The sequence below is a fragment of the Watersipora subatra genome, chromosome 9 (genome assembly GCF_963576615.1).
Source record: "Watersipora subatra chromosome 9, tzWatSuba1.1, whole genome shotgun sequence".
Lineage (NCBI taxonomy): Eukaryota > Metazoa > Bryozoa > Gymnolaemata > Cheilostomatida > Watersiporidae > Watersipora > Watersipora subatra.
Window position 1 is genome coordinate 57326985 of NC_088716.1, and position 27157 is coordinate 57354141.

A 27157-nucleotide genomic window follows, 5' to 3' on the forward strand; every position below is an offset into this window, starting at 1 on the left:
AAAATTCACATTACAGTTATTTGGTATCAAAAGATTCACTATGTCTTACTCTGTTGTGCTGTAGGTGCAGAAAATATGTGGAAATGTGATTACAGCTTTTAAAAGCTAAAAAACGAACAGTAAATCGCAGTCAACCTTTAACAGAAGTTCATTCTGTAAAACTAATTATTTTACCTTTTAAATGAGTTATCATTTAAACTTTTAACTAGTTGATAGTTTCAAGTGCTAGTCTCTTATAAGGCACCATTACACTCTGCTTAGGTATGTTTCACTGCAGGCTAAATGAGAGATTGTATGATCATATTGTATGTGCTAACTACTGCTTTATGGGTAAGCAGATAAAACTTTAGTATATAACAATAGAAACATAAAAGTGTGATGTGATAATACCACATAATATATGATTTGCATGCTGTAGTAGACATTTTTAAAACACTCAATTGCCTATGCCTTTTGGCTAGATACTAGTTGTCTATGCCAGTTGCTAGATGCCAGTTGTCTATGCTAATTGTTAGATGCCAGTTGTTTATGCCAGTTGTCTATTCTAGTTGCTACATGCCAGTTGTCTATGCCAGTTGTCTGTTCCAGTTGCTAGAAGCCAGTTGTCTATGCCAGTTTTCTATGCCAGTTGCTAGATGCCAGTTGTCTATGCCAGTTGTTTATGTCAGTTGCTAGATGCCAGTTGTTTATGTCAGTTGCTAGATGCCAGTTGTCTATGCCAGTTGCTAGATGCCAGTTGTTTATGTCAGTTGCTAGCTGCCAGTTGTTGACCTACATGTAAGGTAGTAAGGTCTAACTTGTCTGGGCTAGTTGCTAAATATTTGTTGCTAGATGCCAGTTGCTAGATGCTAGTTGTAGACAAGTTTTCAATATCAGTAGCAGGAGTCAGTTTAAGTGTCACTCACTATCTGTCAGCAGTAGATGTTAGCTGGAAGTGTTAATGATCGGTGCCAGTAGTAAGCACTGTAACAGTTACATGGTATCAAGGGAAAGTATCTGTTATAAAATCAGGCATCTATTTATTTTATACTCTAGAACAAACGCATATGTAAAATATTTTGATTATCGTAACATATATATTAACAATTTTAAGCATGTTCTACTGAAGTACCAGTTAAAAATAACTAAGGCCAGACATTCTGGATTCTAGCTTATTAACATATTATTATCATACCAGCTCATTGGGTCAACTTACGCAAAATAAGAGAGGTTAAGTTTTGGCTTTAGTAGCTACAGTGCACATTAAGTTACCAATATGTAGCAATAAGCGTGTTGACAAATCGGCTTCATTAAATACGATAATTAGTATAGTGCACTGTTAAAAAATTGTAATCTATAACTTCACTTTGCGGAGTCGTCCCCTCTTCAATAATGCACCGACCCACAACTCTTCTAATCTCCATATAATTAACTGTGTTGCTCAAAAGTACTGACAGTAATTAAAGTACATATCAAATAAATACATAAATATACAAGTCAAATACTAATACATGTATCAGTCACTGCTTTTCAGACCAGTCATAGATCAGTAAACCAAAAATCATAGCAACTGAGCTAAACAAAACTGTGTGATTCTAAGTTTTAGGTAAACAACGATTAGCAACTTGACCAGTGTACTAGTGACTTCAACGCTTCAATGCTGATAGAGTGTAACTGCTCCCCTGGATTTTGTTGCGTATGATACACTGATGTTGGGATGTATATATGTAGCTTTATTTATACACACCACAGAACACCGTGAAACTACAAAGATATATGCATTTGGCTAACATAATGTTGCTACATAAAATGATATAAGTAATAAAGCATTTCAAGCAAGGTACAAGTACAGTTACAGTAGTTTTAAGGTTAAAATAACAACAAAAACATTATGATAATAGTTAAGATGCAATTACAACAAATTCAAAAGACAAAAATGTATAATCATACCTTATTGCACCTTTCCAGAAGAGAGTTAGTTACGTACTTGTAGACACTCCGTATACTTGCATATAAAATACTTGCAGAATATATGTATAATATGCTTGAATAATATGAGTAAGATGTAATCGATTGTCACTGTCAGATATAAAATATATATGTAAGAAATATGTAAAGCCAGAGAACTCACATCTTGACAGTTGAGGCTCTGGTGTAAAAGTGATAAAGACGAGCACTTGCTGACAAAATACAGTGTTGAAAATTCTAGAAAGATTGATTCACTGGGTAAAAATTAGCCAAAATAATATGATTGCAGCAGTGATATCACAAAGGTAGCAGCGTGTCTCAACAGGAACTTTATTCATTAAAATAATATTGCTTGTATTTTGAAACTCTTTTGAATCATCGCACTTCTTTGTGCTGTGGCTATTTCTAATTCTAATTCTGGCAGTCTTCTGTAGGATAAACAATCAAATCGAATAACAAGGGTGATAGAAATGTTATTAGAAGTTTCTGGAAACGTTACACTCCCACCTAAAATTTCTCTAGAATTTTAACAAAATATTTAGCCAACCAATGACTACATTTTTAACCTTTGTTTACATTATCAGAGCCTTCCACCAACACTACAACCTTTGACACTGGCCTTGTAAGGTATTTGTTAGACTTAGTGGGTGACTTGTGGTTTCCAAGCAAAAGCTTTACAGAGCGAACTCGATTGTCAGGAGACTTAATGCACTCTACAACTCTACACTTGGTCCAATTATTTCGAATTAGATCCTCATCCTTAATGAGGACAATGCTACCTACTGTTAAGTTTGGGGTTTCTTTCACCCATTTTTGGCGAGCTTGGAGTTGTGTCAGATATTCACCCCTCCAACGATGCCAAAAGACATTAGCTAAGTGCTGGACTGCACGCCAGCGTTTCCTGCAATAGATGTCTGCGTCTTCATATCTACCTGGTGGGGGAAGCACGACATCTGACTTCATTGTCAGAAGCATGTTTGGTGTAAGAGGTTTGTCCTCGTCTGTTACTGGAGATAGTGGTCTCGAATTTACAATAGCCATAACCTCGTATAGCAAGGTTCGAAGGCCGCTGGTGTCTAGCCTCCCACCATGGTTCTTCAATAGGCTTTTAAGGACATTCCTGGCAGTTCTAATCATTCTCTCCCACACGCCTCCCATATGGCTAGCGTTAGGTGGATTAAGCTTGAACTCCAGGGTGCCCTTTTCAGATATCTCAGAAATGGCGCCAACAAAGTTTGTTCCTCTATCACAATGTACTACTCTAATTGGACCTCTAATAGCTATGACATTTCTGAGTCCATTTATAAAGGCTGAGGAACTGAGGTCATCAAGCACTTCTATATGTATGGCTCTGCTTGCTAAACAAGTTACCATTAAGCCATATCTCTTCAGCTCTGTTCGCCTCTCTTTCACAGTGAAAGGACCGAAGCAATCCACCCCAACTGCTGTGAAAGGAGGTTGAGCTGTGACTCTGGCTTCAGGCAAAGCTGCCATCTGTGGAGTCATTAGTTTGGGGCGTAACTCTCTGCAAGTAGTGCAGTGGTATATCAGTGATGAAACTGCAGCATGGGCATTGACTACCCAAAAACCTGCAGATCTAATCTTTGATAGCGTGATGCTTCTACCTTGATGTGCTACTTCCTGGTGAAAATGTCGCAGAAGCAGCTTGGTTACATGACTTTTTCGTGGGAGAATTGCAGGGTGTTTCTCTTCAAAACATATTGTGTCATCGTTGACCAACCGACCCCCAACTCTCATAAGTCCAGACTTATCTAGAAAGGGGTTCAGTTTGAAGAGGGGGCTGTTCTGAGGAATTGGCTTCCGTTGCTTCAGCAGTTTGATTTCTTGCAGATAATCTTCTTGGGTCAGTCTAACAATTACAATGAGTGCCTTCTGATGTGTAACTGTTAGACTAGCAACTGTGTTTCTTATAGAGAATAGCTTGTTTAGGAAAACAGATACCACCTTGACAGCTTTCTTCCAGTCAGAGAATCTCTCTAAGCGCTTGGCCAGACTGGGGTAGTCCTTTTGAGCAAATAGGGTGTGAGATTTCACTTCTGGATCATCAACCTGCACAGAAGGTTGTGGCTGTTCAGGGAACTGGACAGGCTCATGCCACAAAAAGTCAGGTCCTGTAAACCAATTAGAGGTGGCTAGTTGGCCAGCTGATAAGCCACGAGAAGCGTGGTCAGCAGGGTTTGCAGATGTTGGAACATAGAACCAACTTGAAGGGTTGCTTCGATCTCTGATCTGTTGTATCCTGTTCGTCACATAAGCATGAAACTTTTTTGTCTCATTCTTGATATAGCCTAAAACTATTTGAGAGTCAGTCCAAAATGTTTCAGTAACATCAATGCCAAGTTCACACCTAATAATGGCACTCATCTGTGTAGCTGTAACTGCTGCTTGCAGTTCAAGCCTTGGGATAGTCACAGCTTTCAAAGGAGTGACTTTTGCTTTGCTGATGAGAAGAGTGCAGTGAACCTTACTGGTACTGTTTACTAAGCGGATGTAGCTGACTGCGCCATAGCCACTGTTGCTAGCGTCTGAGAAGTGATGAACTTCAGCCTTTGAAATCGTTCCAAAATCAGTCGGTTTATAACACCTGGCAATGGAAACAAGTGGTAGATCATCAAGACTAGATTTCCAGTCCTCCCATCGTGCCAAAATGTTAGTAGTCAAAGGATCATCCCAACCTGCAGATGTCCTACATATGTCTTGTAGTATCCCTTTGCCTTGTAGAATGTAGGGTGACACAAAACCCAAAGGATCAAAAATTGAAGATATCGACGAAAGAACTCCTCTCCTTGTGTTTGGGTTTTCTTTGATCTGTGAGGTAAATTTGAAACAATCTGCCTTGATGGACCAAATGAGACCAAGAGTTCTTTCATTTGGCTGAAAGTCACCATCCGCATCAAGCAGTTGTATTTCCTTTAAATTTCTCTCTGTGTCAGGAAGCGATCTCAGAAAGACTTGTGAGTTTGATGCAAATTTATGCAAATGTAAGTTTCCCTCTCTGCATATTGATATGGCTTCATTCACTAGTTTTACAGCCTCTTGCGGTGTGGATACGCTAGTAAGTCCATCGTCAACATAGAAATCAGCATTAATAAATTGCTTAGCTGGGGTATAGGTATTAGCGCTTTGTTTGCACAAGGCTCTGAACCCAAATGTAGCACAACCCGGAGAAGACTTTGCTCCAAAAAGGTGTACTTTCATCCTGTATGTAACTACTTTACCCTCTTCATCGAACCACAGGAAGCGTAGGTAGTTTCTGTCATCTTTATGAACTCGAAACTGGTGAAACATACGTTCCACATCACACGCTATGCCGACCTGTTCCCTTCGGAACCTCATTAGTATCCCAATTAGACTGCTGAGCTGATCAGGACCTTGCATCAAAAAATCATTGAGACTTTGGCCACCTACTTTAGCACTACCATCAAAGACTATACGTATCTTTCCGGGTTTCTTCGGGTGGTACACACCAAAGTGTGGCATGTACCACGAGTGGGGATCATCTAGCTCACAATCTGGAACTAGTTCAGCGTCTCCATTTTCCAAAATTTGTTTCATGAACGAATAGTAGTGCTCAGAATATTCCGGGTCTTGGAGTTTTTTCTTTAGGTGTTTGAACCTGTTTGTTGCCAGCGCTTTGGAATTATTGACAGGTGGGTATTGCTTAAAAGGTAGAGGCATGGTCATATACCCTTCTTGGTCTTTATAGACTTCTTTGTGCATAATTTCTAGAAACCTTTTGTCTTCAAGGGATATGGCATTGTGATGGTTGTCATGTTCATTGATCTTGAAATCAGAGCTAAGAACCTTCAAAATTCTGCTGGACAAATCATCTTGAATCTCACCAGAATTAGCCTGAAAGGTGACATATTGTCTCTCAATCGGTTCGATGACAGCCCTGTGGACCGTAATCAAATTGCTTTTTGTCTGGGCTGTGTTACCCATGATACACCAACCAAGATCTGTCAATTTGGCAAACGGCTCGTGATCTGCTCTTGATATAACCTTTCTAGGTATGAAAGCTTGTGTAAGATCATTGCCAATCAACAAACCAAGGTGAACGGACTCGCTTTCCTCTTGCGAGATAAGTTCATGTGAGATGCACCTGAGATGAGACCAGTCTTGAACGGACATTGCATTAGGGATGTGCTCAGGATTGACTGGTATTTCTGTTTGAGATATGCAGGCAGGAAGTTCCAAACGCTTCTGCCGTTTGAAACCTCGGATTACTAATTCATTCACTTCTTTGCAATGCACATGTGAACCTTGAACGTCTGTGAGTGTACTGAGTTTGACTTTTGTGTCTGAAACTTTTGCTGTGAGATTATCCAGAGTTTTATTTGTAATAAAGCTAGTATTAGACCCAGAATCCAGCAATGCATAGACCAGAACTTCATGATTAGGTCGTTGCTTACTTGAAACATACACAGGAATTGTCCAAGACATAACACGAGCTGCACTTTGCTTGTGGCTATTTGCATTATTTGAGTTCACTGAACGATTGCTGGGTCCACTTTCTTGTTTTGACTTGTCATTTGTTTCATTTTTTCTGATATTGTCTTCCTTAATATCAGCCCTACTGTCTTTGTTTTCTTTCACTAGTGGTACAGTTTTGGTTGGCTTAGACAGTGGACTTTGTTTACTTGACCCTTTTGAGGTGATGTACTCATGAAATATTGTAGGATGCTGCTCATGACATGAACGACATCTTGCTGGATTATTGCATTCATTGGCGACATGACGTGGTTTTATGCATTTGAAACACAAAGAATTTTCCTTAATGTAAGACATCTGTTTGTCTCGAGAAAGCTTTGCTAGCTCATTGCAATCACTGGTGCTGTGATTGATTCTCTCACATTTCTGGCATGGTTTTTTCTTGTGTTGTTTTACTTTCTCATCAGTTGACATTGCGTTCATGTTTGCTTGAGTTTGCAATGCACTGGTTTTCCTTTGTTGAGGTTTGTTAGATTTTGGCTGAAGTTTAACTTGTGAATTTCCATGAGCTCGTGTAGCTAGGGCTTGTGCTAGAGGGTTAGTGGCAACATAGTCCTCATTTGCCACAAATTTGCAAAATTCATTGAAGGAAGGAAAGGCTTTAGTTTGCTTTTCTAACTGGGTTGCTTTTGCTACCCACTTTCTTCCTACTGAAAGTGGGAGCTTTTCAATAATTTTAGCATTTTCTCGTCGATCCTTCAGACATTCTAGCTCTTTTACATTTTTCATGGCTGTACGGCATGAATCAAGGAAGTCAGAGATTCTTTCCAATCCCTCACCGTCGTTTTCATGAATTCTAGGCCATTGCTCTAACTTGCTTCGGAAGGCCTCCGAAATAATATGAGGCTGACCAAATCTTCGGTCCAATTTTCTTTTTGCATCACTGTAAGCGTCAGCTGTACCCACACGAAAGTAGCCTGCAACAGTTTCTTGGGCTTTGCCTCCCAGATATTGTTGCAAAAGGGTCAATCTTTGCAAAGGACTATGCTTTGCTGTTTCTACCAGCCCCTCAAAGGCTACCTTCCAGTCGATATATTGGAGAGGGTCTCCACAAAAGACTGGCGGTTCAGCAGGCTTCATCCTGATAGTGTTAATTGCTGATGCTAAAGCATCGGCAAAGAGCTCTTGTGAACTAGCTGTTGTACTTGGAGACTGATCCAATGTAAAACCATTGCCAGGCAGAGTAGCGGTTCTCTCTTGAGTGATGCGTTGTGGGTTGATTGGAGTTTCAACTATTTGGTGGGCCATTCGGTCTGTCTCAACCACAGGTGCTAAGCTAGCCTCATTGGCAATAGGCGCTTGATGCTGATATTCCACCTCATAACCAACAGGGGAGGGTGGTCTCATCAACACGTTTTCTTCTTCTGCTATTGCTTGTGCAAAGATTTTCTGCCGCTGGTTTTCAGCTTGAATTTCTGCCTTCATTTTTGCTTGCGTAATAAGGCTCTCATTTTTCTGCATTTGAGACTGTAATTTGAGACTTTGCTCTTTTAGTTTTTGAGATTCAATCTCAGCTTGTAGTTGAGCATGCTTTGCAGCAGCAGCGGCCGCTGCTTCGGCCTGTTTTAAGCGTAACGACTGGCTTGTCTTGCTAGACCTAGATCTTTGGGATGACCTATAAGATGTTATTGATGATCTAGACCTGCTTGGTGCGTGTGAATGCTGCAGTTCATACGGTTCCCTGTTTGGGTGGAGTTGGCTATCAGTTTGTGGTTCGTCGATATGACTCGAGTAATGTGTCTTTGCCAACTGTGTTAAGTTCGGCTGAAAATTCTCAACATCCAAATCTGTGCCATGACTTGATTGCGTGGCTTTCGTACCACTTGTACGTTGCTTCACGCTCGCGCTACTCATTGTAGATAAAACATGTCCTATAATACTTTTATTATCAGCTCCTATTCTATCTATTTCATTTGTTAGCTTAAGTTCAGGTGTGATGTCACCAAGAGACTTCTTTAGGTCATCATGTAATGCAGTGATATGTTCTATACCTTCAGTGAGCTCTTTATGCATGGCTCTTAGTTTGCTAAATGACAGCTCTGTTGTCTGCTTTTGCAACTCGGTCAAACATGATTTGTGGGTTACACTTATATTTTTAATAGCCTGTTTCAAGGTTGAAGTTTTTTGCTGGCATTCGAGCCTGTTTGTTCTCTGTTTAGTGTTGCTTGAGTCTGGCATTTCTGTTTGCTCTTCATCAAATACATTTGACTGTTCAGTTTCAACACTAGTCTCAATAATAGGTTCACCTGTTTCAGTACTAAGTTCACCAGTTTCAGTCGTAAGTTCTTTAGCTGCAGCTATAGGCTCATCAGTTGGAGTAATAGATTCAATATTATCAGTACTTGCCATTGCTCAGAAAAGCACTACCATCCACTATGTCACAGTGTAAACATTGAATAAGGCGTTGAAAGCAATAAGTAAACCAATCGCTAAAGGGTGTCAAAGGTTAATGTGTCAGTTACAACTAATGAGAAGAAAATGTTCAAGTTTTCCCGTTTTTAGCGCAGGTGTGATGCAGAAAATTTTAAGTGTTTGTGTAATTTCCCTTTGAATGGTGTGGTTTATGACTGCGTTCAGTTTTGCCTAGTCTATCACACCTAACAAAACACTGCAATGAAAATGACTTACTTTGGCAGTGTTCTAAAATTAGCTGACAGAAGTAAAACTTGCTTGAAAGTCAGTGGATGGGGTCATAGGTCAGAATTTTGTACCCACAAAAATCAGTGCAATGCTATGAATAGATCGCTGACTGGCTGCTGCGCGCGTGATATCACTGTTGCAATAACAATTGCAAAGTCGGCTAAGGAAAATAAACAAGCATGAAATGATAAAAGAAAAGGTTATCAAATCTGAGAAAAACCAAAATTGACAAATAACTAAAATGGTTAAAGTTGTCTGTCTAGAATTTTACTTTGCTCAATGATGACTGATAGGTAACTAGTTACATCGATTAGAGCGCCCAACTTATCTGTTAAGCTGATGAAGATTTGTCACTCTTGGCCCTGGCTCTTGTAGACTCTTTCCGAAGATTTGTCACTCTTGGCTCTGGCACTTGTAGACTCTTTCTTACATACAGCACTGTGTTCAAGTCTCACTTGGCTTGGCATAAGTTACTTTCCACTTGGTGTATAAGTTTCACTGTAACTGCTCCCCTGGATTTTGTTGCGTATGATACACTGATGTTGGGATGTATATATGTAGCTTTATTTATACACACCACAGAACACCGTGAAACTACAAAGATATATGCATTTGGCTAACATAATGTTGCTACATAAAATGATATAAGTAATAAAGCATTTCAAGCAAGGTACAAGTACAGTTACAGTAGTTTTAAGGTTAAAATAACAACAAAATTATGATAATAGTTAAGATGCAATTACAACAAATTCAAAAGACAAAAATGTATAATCATACCTTATTGCACCTTTCCAGAAGAGAGTTAGTTACGTACTTGTAGACACTCCGTATACTTGCATATAAAATACTTGCAGAATATATGTATAATATGCTTGAATAATATGAGTAAGATGTAATCGATTGTCACTGTCAGATATAAAATATATATGTAAGAAATATGTAAAGCCAGAGAACTCACATCTTGACAGTTGAGGCTCTGGTGTAAAAGTGATAAAGACGAGCACTTGCTGACAAAATACAGTGTTGAAAATTCTAGAAAGATTGATTCACTGGGTAAAAATTAGCCAAAATAATATGATTGCAGCAGTGATATCACAAAGGTAGCAGCGTGTCTCAACAGGAACTTTATTCATTAAAATAATATTGCTTGTATTTTGAAACTCTTTTGAATCATCGCACTTCTTTGTGCTGTGGCTATTTCTAATTCTAATTCTGGCAGTCTTCTGTAGGATAAACAATCAAATCGAATAACAAGGGTGATAGAAATGTTATTAGAAGTTTCTGGAAACGTTACATAGAGTCAGCAGTAGCCAGTGGCTAGGTGTCTTATGAAAGTGTCCGCTGACAAGGTCAGTTATCAGAACCAGCTAATAGATGACAGCTATAGGCATGAACTACCAGTGCCAGTTGTAGGGCCGAGTTTAAGTGCTAGCTGTTAGGCATAGTTTGCAAGATGGCAGCTGTAGTTGTCAACTGCAAGTGCCAGCTATAGAGGTGTCAACTGTAACGACCAACTGTAGGTGTCAACTGGAGGTGTCAAATAGAGTTGTAAACTGGAGGTGAATTTGTCAACTAAAATTGTCAACTGTGGACAACACTAGAGATGTCAGCTAGAGGTGTCACCTGTAGATTTCAGCAGTATTTGTCAACTGTAGGTACCAGCTATAGAGGTATCAACTGTAATTGCCAACGCAGGTGTTAGTGTCAATTGTCAACTCTCGGTGTCAATTAGAGATGTCAAGTAAAGGTGTCAACCTTTACTTGACATCTCTAATTGAGAATGTCAAGTAAAGGTTGAGAATTCTCCTCGAAAATAATTTAGGGTAAATCGACTGGAAAAGTTGTTTCCCTAGCAAATATCTTTGGTAGAGGAGACATCGTCCCACGTGGTTCCTTCCTTTTTGTAAAGAATCTATGAGGCGTAATTTGCTTCTCCTTTTGTTAACGAGTGTTTTTACGCCGTTTCCGAAGCTGTTCTGAGCGTTTAATTTCAATGCGCATGCTCCGGTTTGGTCGCGAGCCAAATTTATGTTCGAGATCTGAGATGAATGAATCTGAAATTTTTTGGTCGAAAACTGAGTTGGATGAGAACCAGAGTGTTCGAGAACCAAGGTTCCACTGTATTTCTATTATAATTTTTCTATTTGTAGTAGAGAAAAAATTTGTAAAAACTTTTGAGTTTTAAGAATGAACTTACATAAAACTTGAGCAGATTTTATTAGAAAATATTGGTGTTTTTCTATCTTTTGCAATTGTTTTTGATGTTTGAGGTGATCTGACTGCTGAAAAGTTTCATGATTAAAATCGACAAAACTTAATCGCAGTGAAAACGCTTTGTAAAATTTACGTTTTAAAATTTTGTTTACGAAATGACATCATTAGTTGCTATCCTTCCTATATAGCTGATACCGGCTGTTAGGTTCAAGGTGCAGCATTATGCGTCTCTATTCTGTCAGTCTCTTTGCAAATATAAATGTCATAATCGCGCTTTCGATTAACCTGAGATTTTTAATCACAATCAAATGTTGTCAAATTTAATCTTGAAACATCCTGGCAGTCTGATCACCTCAAGCAATAAAAAACAATTGTAAACGATAAAAAAATACCGATACTTTCTAATAAAATCTAATAGAATTTTGTGCAAGTTGCTCATTAAAAAGAGTTAACATTAGATTGGAACTAGATTCTTATATTCTGATTTACCTCTGCTAGTTATTGGACTTGCCTCCCTTTGGTTGCATTATGCTTGGTATATTCTAATTTTATTTCATCATTCACATGCAACTCCTGGTGTTGTGAAATGTTATTTACTTCTTTTGTTACATTCTTTGGCGAGCTTCATGACACTTACATAGCGCACCGGCGCACTGAAGTCAAAATATTTTGATCTCTTGTAATAACACGGATATTCATTTTATAAATATCATACTAGTTTTGATATTTACGTGACTCAATTTACCTCATGGAATACTTTGAAGTCTGATTACACTGCCTGAAGAAGTCAAAATAATTGACTAGGAAGTCAAGCTAGGCAAATATGCATACACTGTAGAAGTGCCAAAGAGGACCTTTGTCTGTTTATGAAAGTATGAATAATGATGGAGTTCCAAACCTTCTTTTTTGCATAGTTGAACCTTGACTAAGTATTGTCTTATATAGCCAATGCACTGCCAATATTATGGCAGCGCATTTGGTTATATAACTAATGCACACCAATTTGGCAGCGCAATAGTTGTATAAGGCAGCAAAAAATTTAAAATAGTGATTGAAATACCAGCTAATAAGAATGCTGTAAATTGCGAACTCAGACATCTGTGTTTAAAAAACAAACTAGCCATAGTAGTACATCATGAGATCGTTTTTTATACACCGGCTAAAAGTTATTGCCAAATTTCATTTTTTAAAAATTTTTTTCTACAAAACTGCAAAGAAAATTTTATTTTAACTTAAAAGATTACTATACTATAACTCAAGCTAAAGAAATTTGTCATTACAACATCTTAAAACATGTAAAATATATTTGAAGTGAGAAATAGCCAGACTGACAGACTGTGGACCTGCTAAATTACTTTAGATATCTGATTTTATATTACTTTAGATAAAAATGCCGCAAAGACAAATTTGTTTAGGATGTAGCTAGATCCCACAGTTAAGGGTATAACTAGATCACACAGTTAAATGTGTAACTAGATCCCACAGTTAAGTGTGTAGCTAGATCCCACAGTTAAGGTTGTAGCTAGATCACACAGCTTAGGATGTAGCTAGATCCCACAGTTAAGGGTGTAGCTAGATCACACAGCTTAGGATGTAGCTAGATCACACAGTTTAGGGTGCAGCTAGATCACACAGTTAAGGGTGTAGCTAGATCACACAGTTAAGGGTGTAGCTAGATCCCACAATTAAGGGTGTAGCTAGATCATACAGTTAAGGTTGTAGCTAGATCCCACAATTAAGGGTGTAGCTAGATCACACAGTTAAGGGTGTAGCTAGATCACACAGTTAAGGATGTAGCTAGATCCCACAGTTTAGGATGTAGCTAGATCCCACAATTAAGGGTGTAGCTAAATCACACAGTTAAGGTTGTAGCTAGATCACACAGTTAAGGATGTAGCTACATGTAGATCACACAGTTTAGGATGTAGCTACATGTAGATCCCACAGTTTAGGATGTAGCTAGATCACACAGTTAAGGTTGTAGCTAGATCACACAGTTAAGCCAAAAGTAATCTCAAAAGGACATAATAGCAATAAATGTTCAGATAAGAAGTGAAGCCAAGGTAAAGGATGGACGTGCCAGGTGTTCTAATTTATGTCTGGACATTTCTCAAGATAATCAGGCTTTATGAGTGTTTAATAACTATTACAGTTTTATGTAGAATTAAATTTTTATGTGTCTCTGGAAAATGATGAAAACAACATGTCAGACCTGTTAGGGAGAAGTAAAAATACTATTAGAAAAAATCTCAAAAATTATGTTTAAGAGCCGTGCTACTAAATATTATCGTTTAATACTTAATATTATGGGCATTTAGACACGGGCCCAGTTATGCCAGCGTCTAAATGTCCTTAATACATTCTGTTCTTAGATATTTTCTGTCTAAAATACTCAGAGCACATTTCCACCCTGCCTGACCATCTATTACATTCCTCAATTCTCCCCTACCCCTTATATTAAACACCAACACCTGCTATTCTAACTTATAGAGCAGAGTTATACAAAAAGAACTTTTTTCCAATACACAAAATTTTACTTTACCGATCTTTATTTTTTGTCTCATAGTCTAATCTGCTTGGAACAATATCGAGCAGTAAAATAAAGTTCACATCTATATATATATTTCTCAAAGTATGTCAGTCTGTATACATTCCGGCTATAGATCTTAAAAACTTGGAATAAAGAATAAGCAGCGAAACAGATTTGATCTCGGAGCCTCCTGTTTGCAAGTCCAGCACCATACCATTTAGGCCACACAGATCTATTTTTTCCATTGGCAATGTAGTAATAATAATAATTAAATCTTCCATTGGCAATGTACCAGGCTAATAGCAAGTGGGGCAGGCAACTCTCATTACTGCTCAAGCTGATTTTTATTACCCGGGCAACGGCGGGTAGCACAGCTAGTCTATCTATAAAATAAAGTGCTCCTTTAATCCTTGGCTAGAATATCACAAGCCTGCATAAGGCTATTGAGCGGTAACATACATGTAAAGTATATAGCCAAAACAAAGCCTTCATGTAAAGCTAGAGCGGGAGTAAGAGATGTTTCTCATTTGAATGTGATAATTAAGGTGTGCTGTAAAGTCCAGATCAATATTTTTGATATTCTATTAATATCACTAGCAAAGCTGAGCTGATGAAAAGACAACCAATAAAACCCATTTCATCATTGACATCTAAATAAGCTTTCCTAGCTTTATGAAAGATGTATTGTTATCGCGAAGATGTCAATGTGTAACATATTTGAATATTTTCCAAAACAATATCTGTCAAGACTGCATGACCTACTCTCCAGTTCTGATTTCTGATTCTATAGTTGGGCTTTATCAGTGAGCTGATAGACAGAACTGTTTTGGAGGGACATAAGCACCATGAATAATTGGGAGGTTTCATCATTTGATTCTGATTACATAAGCCTTTGTTGTGGTCAATGATATGACAAGAAGAACAGGTAGCAGCATTTGCTTGAGTTTGATTGATTTGTACATATTGTATGATATACTTGGATAAAAACAAATCTATCACAATATTCACAACTTTAACATTTGAGAACATACATTGATTTGTACATATTGTGTGATATATCTTCCATATATATAAATAAATTTCAAAATCCGTCGTTTGGTGTGTCCAGCTAAAGCTATTAAAATTTAGAAAATAAATATCCACTTCGTGCTGGATTTGATCTCGGAAACTCTCTTCACCAGATAATAATCTTACCAATTGATTTACTAGAGATGCAATAATTTCATTAAGTAATATGAGTCATTATGTTGGTTAAAATACACAGCACTCTGCGCCACGCAACCAACTTCACTAAAACTTGTTCTCACGGCTCTTATTAGTAAGTTTAGCAATACTAGCTTACTCAAATTAGCCGTTGGCAATGTGCCAGGCTAATGGCAAGTGGCAAGATTTTTAATACCCGTGCAATGCCAATCATTTGGCTAGTATGGATATAAACATACGAGTATGAAAAAGAAACAACAGAAAGCTACTAGATTTGAGGTGCAGAATCTTGACTTGCCTGAAAAGTTGACAACTTCTGTGACAATTTGACAAGTTTAGCAATTTATGAACTGTTCTCAGACAGGGGTAAAAAATTAAATTCAAAATGGTTCAATATCGAGTTCTTTTAGTTGCCGTAACTTTGTTGATTGCACCATACAACTGGAGTTGCGTTAGCAATGAAAAGGCAACTTCTATATCGTAAAGTAAGTTACTGTCCCTTCACTTATTGTTGAGATGACCTATACTCAAGCAGATATCTGTTATCAATACAACATGATCTTTTGATAATTGTTATCTAAATTTAAAGCATTTAAAGTGGTAGCACCTAGCAAGTCACTGTTTAAAAATAAACTTACACAAAACCTTTTGTAGATTTTATCAGAAAGTATCAATATTTTTTTATCATTTGTGATTGTTATGGATGTTTGAGGTGATCCGATTGCCAAGTTGTTTGAAGATTAAAATCAACAGACTTAAATGCAATTGAAATTCTCAGAAAAGAAAGCGTGCGACATGACGTCCCTAGTTGTTATCGTTGCGATGGTTGATACCGGCCATTACATTTAAGTTAAAGCATTACGCGTTTCTATTCTGTCAGTCTCTTTGTAATTATAGACATCATAATCACATTGATCTGAGCATTTCAATTATGATCAAATTTTATTAATTTTAATCTTGAAACATCCTGGCTGTCAGATCACTTAAAACATCAAAAAACAGTCGCAAATGATAAAAAAATACTGATACGTTCTGATAAATTTGCTAAAGATCTTGAGCAAGTTTATCTTCAACAGTTAATAAGTTATGCAAAATGTAGTTATTCTTACTGTAACTTGTTTTTTATTGCAACAATGTATTACTACTGTTTTTATTTTTTCCCGCTACTAGAAACTAGCCTTTTAATTAAAACTATTCACAAAAATCTGAGACAAGCTTAAAGAAATTATCTTTTTGTCTGATATGAGGATGGCCACTTGTGGTTTGCCTGTTGCAGTGAACTTGAGATACCAGGTGTAACCAGAGCTGTTCCTGATTTTGCTTGAATTAAAAAGCTTACACATAGTTGCTTGCACTTCTGAAAGTTGTAAATGAAACTGGTACATTTTATTATAATTTTATTATAATTTAAGATGTTCTTAAAAGGCTGAATAATTTAATCAATTTGTTATCCCCTTCATCTTGCCATGGCAAATCTTAAAGTGTCTAACACAAGACTGCTTAAACTGTTAACACAATATTTATTTATAAGTAACAATAAAACATAAAACACTAACAAAGCCATACTTGGAATAATTTTTACTATTAGGATTTACTTATCTTGGCATCAACAGGAAACCCTGCGTATATCAACAGGAAACCCTGCGTATATCAACAAGAAACCCTGCGTATATCAACAAGAAACCCTGCGTATATCAACAGGAAACCCTGCGTATATCAACAGGAAACCCTGCGTATATCAACAGGAAACCCTGCGTATATCAACAAGAAATCCTGCGTATATCAACAGGAAACCCTTCGTATATCAACAGGAAACCCTGCGTATATCAACAAGAAACCCTGCGTATATCAACAAGAAACCCTGCGTATATCAACAGGAAACCCTGCGTATATCAACAGGAAACCCTGCGTATATCAACAGGAAACCCTGCGTATATCAACAGGAAACCCTGCGTATATCAACAGGAAACCCTGCGTATATCAACAGGAAACCCTGCGTATATCAACAGGAAACCCTTCGTATATCAACAGGAAACCCTGCGTATATCAACAAGAAACCCTGCGTATATCAACAGGAAACCCTGCGTATATCAACAGGAAACCCTGCGTATATCAACAGGAAACCCTGCGTATATCAACAGGAAACCCTGCGTATATCAACAGGAAACCCTGCGTATATCAACAAGAAACCCTTCGTATATCAACAGGAAACCCTGCGTATATCAACAGGAAACCCTGCGTATATCAACAGGAAACCCTGCGTATATCAACAGGAAACCCTGCGTATATCAACAGGAAACCCTGCGTATATCAACAGGAAACCCTGCGTATATCAACAGGAAACCCTGCGTATATCAACAGGAAACCCTTCGTATATCAACAGGAAACCCTGCGTATATCAACAGGAAACCCTGCGTATATCAACAGGAAACCCTGCGTATATCAACAGGAAACCCTGCGTATATCAACAGGAAACCCTGCGTATATCAACAGGAAACCCTGCGTATATCAACAGGAAACCCTGCGTATATCAACAGGAAACCCTGCGTATATCAACAGGAAACCCTTCGTATATCAACAGGAAACCCTGCGTATATCAACAGGAAACCCTGCGTATATCAACAGGAAATCCTGCGTATATCAACAGGAAACCCTGCGTATATCAACAGGAAACCCTGCGTATATCAACAGGAAACCCTGCGTATATCAACAGGAAACCCTTCGTATATCAACAGGAAACCCTGCGTATATCAACAGGAAACCCTGCGTATATCAACAGGAAACCCTTCGTATATCAACAGGAAACCCTTCGTATATCAACAGGAAACCCTGCGTATATCAACAGGAAACCCTGCGTATATCAACAAGAAACCCTGCGTATATCAACAGGAAACCCTTCGTATATCAACAGGAAACCCTTCGTATATCAACAGGAAACCCTGCGTATATCAACAGGAAACCCTGCGTATATCAACAGGAAACCCTTCGTATATCAACAGGAAACCCTTCGTATATCAACAGGAAACCCTTCGTATATCAACAGGAAACCCTGCGTATATCAACAGGAAACCCTGCGTATATCAACAAGAAACCCTGCGTATATCAACAGGAAACCCTTCGTATATCAACAGGAAACCCTTCGTATATCAACAGGAAACCCTGCGTATATCAACAGGAAACCCTGCGTATATCAACAGGAAACCCTGCGTATATCAACAGGAAACCCTTCGTATATCAACAGGAAACCCTGCGCATATCAACAGGAAACCCTGCGTATATCAACAAGAAACCCTTCGTATATCAAGTTTTAACAAAATCAGGATTTAGAAATTGCAAGCCAGCAAAGTCTACAATAAAACGATAAATTGTTTTTATTGTCTCTATTCTTATTTATTTCTTTTTATTACTTCAGTAATACTTTTTATTGCCTTATTACATCAGTAAAACTAAAAGTAAATTAATCTGCTATGAAAGCATTTTTCTACCTCAAGTGAAAAAAACAATGTACACATAAACATAATTTTAAATCAAATGTTGTCATAAGAAAGTATGTTTAGATTCACGAAGAGATTTTTGGCTATTTAAACATTTACTTTACTCGAATAAACAATGTTTTTTTCTCATTAAAAAGCAGCATTCTAAAAATATATTAAAATTTTTGCAAAAACAGATGTAAACATAAACTAGTTATCTTTTTAGGGAAATACTTTGCTGTATAATTTCATTGTAAATCAATTGTGTTAAATAACAAAGTCGTAAAAATTAAGTTGTGAAAAAAGCCTTTATATGTCACTGATCAGTTCTTTACTTTTAGATTTTTGCCAGAACAGCTAAACAATTGTTGGCGTAATCCGCTTTGCAAAAGGTTCTTTAGGTGAAAAATTACGTTGTGTTTTTTAACAGTTATTTTTGAAAAATAAATCGATCAAATTTGTCTTGAATCATCAGATATCAGATAGAAAGGTGACATGTGATTGGTTAATTGTTGTTTGCTTTTTTGCCTTTTTAAATGTTGCTTCCCCTTAAAAGAGAATTCTAGGGGCTTTTGTAACGCCATAAATACTGTAGCTGCGCTTAGTTAGAAGTAGAACTTGGCACGGTTGTTTGTTTGTTTTACTGATGACTGTGCTGTTGTAGCTCATTGCACTGGGTGGGCGGGCTGCTCTGATCTGGTTTTGTGTTTTGATGAACTGGTGGGTGACCGTCCTATCCGGATGTTCTTTTTGTTGATGTCACAGCACAAATGCTGTCAGCACAAAGAAATGTATGATGTCACGAGTTGCATTAGCCGAAAATTGTTGATTTTCAAGTATTTTAAGTAACAAAAGATGAATCAACTTTCCTGTTGCTTACCAATTGCAAAAGTATTTAGGTGCTACAATTTCTAATTTTATACCTGTTTACAAGATGCCATAGTATATAAGCAGGCAGACTTTCACAAGTGGACAGTAGCGCTTTGAGAATTCTCTCTCACCTACATATTATTTTTCTGAAGTATTACAGTCATATCACATGTATTAGGAATTATTCTGAAGATCAAACTAATCACAGTATTAAACCAGTCAGATCTGTTATGGAGAGAGCACAAGGTATGTTGTGTTTTTATTGCTACATTTAGTTTTGTATTTACTGCTACAATTGTATTTAATCAAGGCTTTGAATTCTACAAGGTTGGCAACTTATTACTGCTTATTTTTGGCTGTATTAGCAATCATCTGAAATGTCACATAGGATGAACAATATGCTGACATTGAAGAATTAGTAGTGTTGAACTGCTGCCTGGCTTATTTTATCATGCTTGTATTTTTACTTATATTCACTTGTAGTTTTACTTGCTTATGTTTTAAAGAAATCGACTGATGTGAAACTCAATGCATATATAGTATTGTATAAACTGCATTTTACCATTTTGTAGTTTTTACGGTGTGAACTACGTCAATAAAGTTCATATCAGTCATAAACCACTCTTCCTTATAACGGATCGTGACTACAGTAAAAACTTATTCTCCCATGGAGTCAAGAGTGGTAACCAGAGCTCAATAAACAACCTATTCACCCAAAAGAGTCAAGAGAAGCCAGCGAAAGCTCAGCATACAGCAGGAATAGCTTATTCGCCTACCTTCTACAAAGACAATCAATAACATTGAAACAACTGACATGGATATCTGAGACTATACCTAGCCAATACACATCAACACTGAAGTCTGAGGTCGGTGAGTGATAATCACTTCAGCTATCAGAAAAGACATTAGAAAACAGCACAGCTTGGTTTTTTCTTGGCAATCATTACTTAGGCTAATCTTTCTTGTAATTGCGATTGGTAAGCCATTGGAAGGTGCAAAATCATACTTCTGTCAGTGTGACATCATATTTGAGACAAAAATCCAATTTTTGGCAAGCATTTGAAAACGGACATCGATTAAAACGTCTGGCTGGGTAGGTTTTGCTACTGTTCTTCAGAGCTCGGCTGGGGTTATGGGTAGTTTTGTCTGGTTTATGTGCATGACTTATGACATATATCAGAACTATGCATATCAGGCAAGCAATCCTGCCATCATTTAGTATGTCCTAGATTAAAAGCAAGATGACTAAGTCCAAACGTAGTCGAAAACAAAGTAGAAAGGCTACTGAAAACGAAATTGCTTTGCGTAAAAACAATATAGCAAGTTGTATCAGAAAGTTCAATAAGCTGACCAAAAAAGGTCCTGCATGCACTAATGAGATAAAAGACAAAATAACAGACATATACCTTGATGTAACTGCCGAGCTAGACATTTTATGTAAGCTTGAACCTGAGTTCACTGAAGATGAACAGGTTAGAGAGCAAGTCGCATTAATGGAAAAATATGTCAAAACTGAAAGTGGCAAATTTCCAAGAGCTTCGCATTCGGTTCACAGTCATAGTCAAAGTAAAGTTTCTAAGAGTTCAATAGCTATAGAAGTAGCAAGAATTCAAACCGAAGAGGTTGAGGCTGAAATTCAAGCACTGCGAGTGCAAGCAGAAAATGAGCGTGTGCTTAATGAACTTGAGCAGAAATTAAAAGACCAGAAATTAAAAATGCAACAGCAGTCTTTAGTTGACAAAAGAAATAGGCTTTCTTTGAGGCGCAGACTACTAGAAGAAAATGGTGTAGATGAAAGAGAAGAAATTGTTCAAGCTCTTGACAACACGCCATATGTAGGCGCTAGTAATGAGATTGCGCAACCCTCAGCAGAGGAAAATGTAGTTGAAAACGATCAGCAATCCTTGGTAGTGTCAGTAAAAAGTAATGTATCGGAAGCTCAAATATTAGCAGATTCCATCGCAAAAGCTGTACACAGTAGTAAGTTCCCTGTGCCTGAACCTCCAATATTTTCTGGGAATCCATTAGAGTATGTTAATTGGGAAGTGTCTTTTAGATCACTTGTGGAGAGATCTGGTATACCAGACTCTGATAAAATCCACTACCTTAAGCAATACTTAGCAGGTCCAGCAAAGGAGGCAGTGAGTGGGCTATTTTATCTCCAATCTAGCGATGCATATGAAAAAGCAAGAAAAAAGTTAAAGGAGCGTTTTGGTTCTGATTGTGCTGTAGCAGAAGCTTTCAGGTCAAAACTGGAACAATGGCCAAAAATCAAAGGCAACGACAATGCACACATACAAAAATTTGCAGATTTTCTCAGCCAATGTGAGACAGTAATGTCACACCTTGAAGGATTGAAAATTCTCAATGATTCACGTTACAACATGGCACTCGCGGCTAAGCTGCCTGATTGGCTAGCAAATAGATGGAAACGTAAAATTGTAGAACACAAAAAGTCAGCAGGAAAGTTTCCTGCTTTTAGCATGTTTGTTGAATTTGTAAATAATGAGTCTGACATTCTAAATGATCCTTCAATTGTCAGTTACTCAACTAGCTCTGACGACACAAAGCAACCAAAAAAGCCAACTAAATCTAAATCGACAGCTCACCTGGCAACCAGCAACAGTAACAGTGGTGACCGCAATAGTGATTCTAATAGTAACTCCAAAGCTAAGCCGTCTTGTGCCTTTTGTCACCTGTCTAATCATGATTTAGCTGAATGCAGAAAGCTAGCAAGAAAAACTGCAGAAGAAAAGAAGCAGTTTGTACTTGAACAAAAACTATGCTTTTCTTGCCTAAAAGCTACTGATCACAGATCAGCACAGTGCACTAGCAAAGCAACTTGTAAGGCTTGTGGAAAGAATCATCCTACTGCACTGCATGTTGAACGAGTGCCAAAAACAGAAAATCAAAAGAATGACAATGCTGCCAGCCCTACAAAAACAAAGGATCACATGGCAACAACCACAGGTGCAAGTACACCTAATCCACCAGCAAAGGCTGCTAATAATGAATCAAAAGCACTTGCAACTTGTAGTGACAGTCAAGCAAATTCAAGCAACAGTCTCAGCTCTATGATAGTGCCAGTTTGGTTATCTAGCACAAACCAACCTAGTAAGGAAATTCTAGTCTATGCAATGTTAGACACAATGTCAGATACTACATTTGTCACAAACAATGCAGTTAGATGGTTGAACACTGTAGGGAAACCAACTACACTTCAATTGACGACAATGACTGCGAGTAGCAAAAACATAGAGTGTAAGATGTATACAGATTTGGTAATCAGAGGTTATAGCGCTCACGATAGTATACAAGTGCCTTGTGCTTATACTAGAGACTCTATACCGTTGGATAAGAGCCACATACCAAGTGCACAAATGACCAAAGATTGGCCACATTTGCAAGCAATAGCACATGAAATTCCAAACCTGCAAGGAGAAAAAGTTGAAGTAGGCATGCTTATAGGGTATAACATGTCTAGAGCTCTTGTGCCTTTAAAGTCCATAATTGGCGCTAGTCATGCAGACCCTTATGCAGTACAAACCCCATTAGGCTGGAGCATAGTTGGAAAATTGCAAAAAGGTTCGAAAGAAGAGTTTAATCACACCAGTCATAGGATCATGACATTGCAAAACCAAAATCATGCTGAACTTGAGCCAAAAGCAGTAACGTTTGTGTGTAAAGCAGAAGCAACTGATGAACTTTGCAGCAAACAGATTATAGATCTATTACAACAAGACTTTACAGAGAAACAAAGTCCTGAGTTGAAGCAAATCCCTATGTCTCAAGAAGACAAACGTTTTGTCAGTACACTCTCTGAACAAGCAGAACAAACTCAGCAAGGCTTTTACTCAATGCCATTGCCATTCAAAACAAGGCCTGTAATGCCTAACAACCTAGCCATGGCAAAAAAGAGGTTTTCACTCTTGCAAAAGAAAATGGAAAAGGACGAACAGTACCGCAATGATTATATTGCATTCATGGCAGCAATAATAGAAGCAGGGGATGCTGAATTGGTGCCCACTAACAGCAAAGCAACTCCAGGTGAAGTTTGGTATATTCCGCATTTTGGAGTATACCATCCTAAAAAACCTGATAAAATCCGAGTTGTATTTGACTGTAGTGCTAAATATCAAGCCACATGCCTAAATGAGCATTTGCTGCAAGGACCTGATTTGTTGAATAGCCTTGTAGGCATACTGCACAGATTCAGAAAAGGACAAATTGCAATTATGTGCGATATCCAACGGATGTTCCACATGTTCAGAGTGCATGAGTCTGATAGAGATTTCCTGAGATTTTTATGGTACAAAGATGACACCATGTCACAAATAGCAGAGTATAGAATGGCTGTGCACTTATTTGGTGCCACTTCTTCTCCTGGGTGTGCCACCTTTGGCCTACGCAAGCTAGTGGCAGACAAGCATGACCCAGAGCAACCATATAGTGTGCAAGCCAAACACTTCATAACACATGACTTTTATGTAGACGATGGATTAATGAGCTTGGACTCACAAGAGCAGGCCATAGGTGTCATAAACAATGCTATAGAGTTATGCTCAAAAGGCAATGTAAGATTGCACAAGTTTGTGTGCAACAACAGGGAAGTTATGACCGCAGTGCCTGAGACAGAAAAGGCAGCCAACTTCCAAGATTTAGACTTGCAGGCTGCGAATAGCGCTCTTCCAATAGAGCGTGCATTAGGCATACAATGGTGTGTTGAGAATGACCAGTTTCAGTTCAAAATAGCCTTAAAAAGTCAGCCAGTAACCAGGCGTGGCATCCTGTCCACAATAGCTTCAGTTTTTGACCCTTTAGGTCTCATTTCTCCTTTCATTTTGAAGGGGAAACAAATCTTGCAAGAGATGTGCAAAGAAAATCTAGAGTGGGATGATCCACTACCGGAGCATCTGCAGAACCAATGGCAATGCTGGATGCATGACTTAGTTGCATTAGCACAAATCAAAATAGACAGATGTTTGAAACCTTCAGACTTTGAAAATATCATTTCAACTGAATTGCATCATTTTTCAGATGCTAGCAATCTAGGCTATGGGCAATGCTCATACATAAGATATGTCAATGCTGACAATAGAGTTCATTGCACTTTGCTTTGTGGTAAATCTAGAGTTGCACCTTTAAAGCAAGTGACAATTCCTAGAGCAGAACTACAAGCTGCTGTACTTTCAGCTACAATAGCACACAACCTGAAATCAGAATTAAAGCTGAATAACCTCACAAAGGAGGTGTTTTGGACTGATTCCAAAGTAGTGCTTGGATACATACACAATGAGGCTCGCAGATTCCATGTCTATGTAGCCAACAGAGTTCAGCAGATAACTGACATTACACTTGCTGATCAATGGCAATACATCAGCACTCAAGAGAATCCTGCAGACATTGCCTCTAGAGGAGCTAATATAAAAAGCCTGGTGGACTCATGCTGGCTAACTGGTCCCAAGTTCTTAAGGAACAGTAACCTCCAACTGTTTCCTGTAGCTAAAGAATACACAACACTGAACCCTACTGACCCTGAGATTAAAGCTACCTGTCACAGTCTCACAAGCTCAAAGAAACTGACCATGACTGACAGGCTGACAGCATACTCAAGCCTCCAGTCAGCTGTGAGAGCAGTAAGCAAGTTACAAAGCTTTGTGAGATCTAAGACAGGTGCACACAGTATCATTTCTAAAGTAGAGGCTCATGAAAAGGCTAAACTTACAATCCTAAAGTGGGCCCAGCAAGGGGGACTCACAGAATATGAACAAATAAAGCAAGGAACCTTAAGTAAATCTAGTGCGTTAGCAAAGCTTGACCCATTTATTGACAGTTCAGGAATAATCAGGGTGGGTGGCAGACTTAAAGAAGCAAACTTGCCCTTTGCAGAAACTCACCCTATAGTATTACCCAAGAAATCACATGTCACACAACTGGTGATAGCAAATTGCCACAGGGCAGTAGCGCACCAAGGAAAAGGTATTACACTCAATGAAATTAGGTCATCTGGCTATTGGATACTAGGAGGCAGCTCTCTTGTAGCTTCATACATACATAGCTGTATACAATGTAGAAAGCAGCGGCGTCCAACAGAAAGCCAAAAAATGGCAGATTTGCCAAGTGAACGGGTGAACAGTGCTCCACCCTTTACATATGTGGGGTGCGATTGCTTCGGACCATTTATAGTGAAAGAGAACAGAAAAGAGCTAAAGCGCTATGGGGTAATATTTACATGCATGGCATCTCGAGCAATTCATGTCGAGGTCCTAGATGACATGAGTACAGATGCATTCATCAATGCGCTTAGATGCTTTATAGCAATCAGGGGACCAATAAGACAACTCCACACTGATAGAGGCACAAACTTTATCGGTGCCGCTAATGAGTTTGCTAAAACTTTCAAAGAGGGCAGCCACAACAAATTTACAAAATTTGCCCAAAGCAACCACTTTGACTTTGTTACAAACCCACCTCACTCTAGTCATATGGGAGGAGCGTGGGAAAGGCACATCAGAACCATCAGAAGTGTGTTAAATTCTATTCTTATGAACAGTCATAACAGACTAGACACAGGCACACTTCGGACGTTTCTTTATGAGGCCATGGCCATAACAAATTGCAGACCACTGACTGCAGTTAGTGACAACAGTAGTGTAGAAACTGCACTGTCTCCAAATCAGTTGCTTACAATGAAGTCACAAGTAGTCATGCCTCCACCTGGAGAGTTTGACTCTGAAGACACCTACTCTCGAAAACGATGGAGAGTTGTGCAGGGATTGGCCAACACTTTCTGGTCCCGTTGGCGTAAGGAATATCTCCAAACCTTGCAAAAAAGACAAAAGTGGACAAAGGTATGTCCCAACATAGAGAAAGATGACATTGTCATCTTACAAGATGACTCCAAACATCGGAATCATTGGCCACTCGCAAGAGTAATGGAAACTATCCCAAGCAAAGACAAATTAGTCAGAAAAGTTAAACTGCTATTAGCAGATGGTCGTATAGACAACAAGGGTAGACGACTCTCATCACAAGTATTTTTAGAAAGACCTATCAATAAAGTAATACTTCTGTGCAAACCTCATGCAAATATTTAGCCAAACATTCATTTATTATAGCTTTCTGTAGTTTTGCTGATTATATGTTATCATTAGCTCCTATAGGATTATCGTGCTAGTATTGAATTCGACAAAAGGGGTCGAATTAAAGAGGGGAGTGTAGCTGCGCTTAGTTAGAAGTAGAACTTGGCACGGTTGTTTGTTTGTTTTACTGATGACTGTGCTGTTGTAGCTCATTGCACTGGGTGGGCGGGCTGCTCTGATCTGGTTTTGTGTTTTGATGAACTGGTGGGTGACCGTCCTATCCGGATGTTCTTTTTGTTGATGTCACAGCACAAATGCTGTCAGCACAAAGAAATGTATGATGTCACGAGTTGCATTAGCCGAAAATTGTTGATTTTCAAGTATTTTAAGTAACAAAAGATGAATCAACTTTCCTGTTGCTTACCAATTGCAAAAGTATTTAGGTGCTACAATTTCTAATTTTATACCTGTTTACAAGATGCCATAGTATATAAGCAGGCAGACTTTCACAAGTGGACAGTAGCGCTTTGAGAATTCTCTCTCACCTACATATTATTTTTCTGAAGTATTACAGTCATATCACATGTATTAGGAATTATTCTGAAGATCAAACTAATCACAGTATTAAACCAGTCAGATCTGTTATGGAGAGAGCACAAGGTATGTTGTGTTTTTATTGCTACATT

At 38.3% G+C, this 27157-nt stretch overlaps 2 protein-coding genes across 2 annotated transcripts; one reads left to right on the plus strand and one right to left on the minus strand.

Moving 5' to 3' along the window:
• Positions 1-1647: 1647 nt before the first annotated feature.
• On the minus strand, positions 1648-8808 carry LOC137405268 (uncharacterized). The gene is made up of 2 exons (XM_068091495.1): positions 1930-8808; positions 1648-1743 (listed from the first exon to the last, which is right to left on the minus strand). Exon 1 carries the CDS (start codon positions 8806-8808, stop codon positions 2509-2511), a length of 6300 nt encoding a protein of 2099 aa, XP_067947596.1. The 3' UTR covers positions 1648-1743; positions 1930-2508.
• An 11822-nt stretch (positions 8809-20630) lies between these two features.
• LOC137404116 (uncharacterized) lies at positions 20631-26486 on the plus strand. Its single transcript, XM_068090270.1, has one exon. It carries the CDS (start codon positions 20631-20633, stop codon positions 26484-26486), a length of 5856 nt encoding a protein of 1951 aa, XP_067946371.1.
• The last annotated feature ends 671 nt before the right edge of the window (positions 26487-27157 follow it).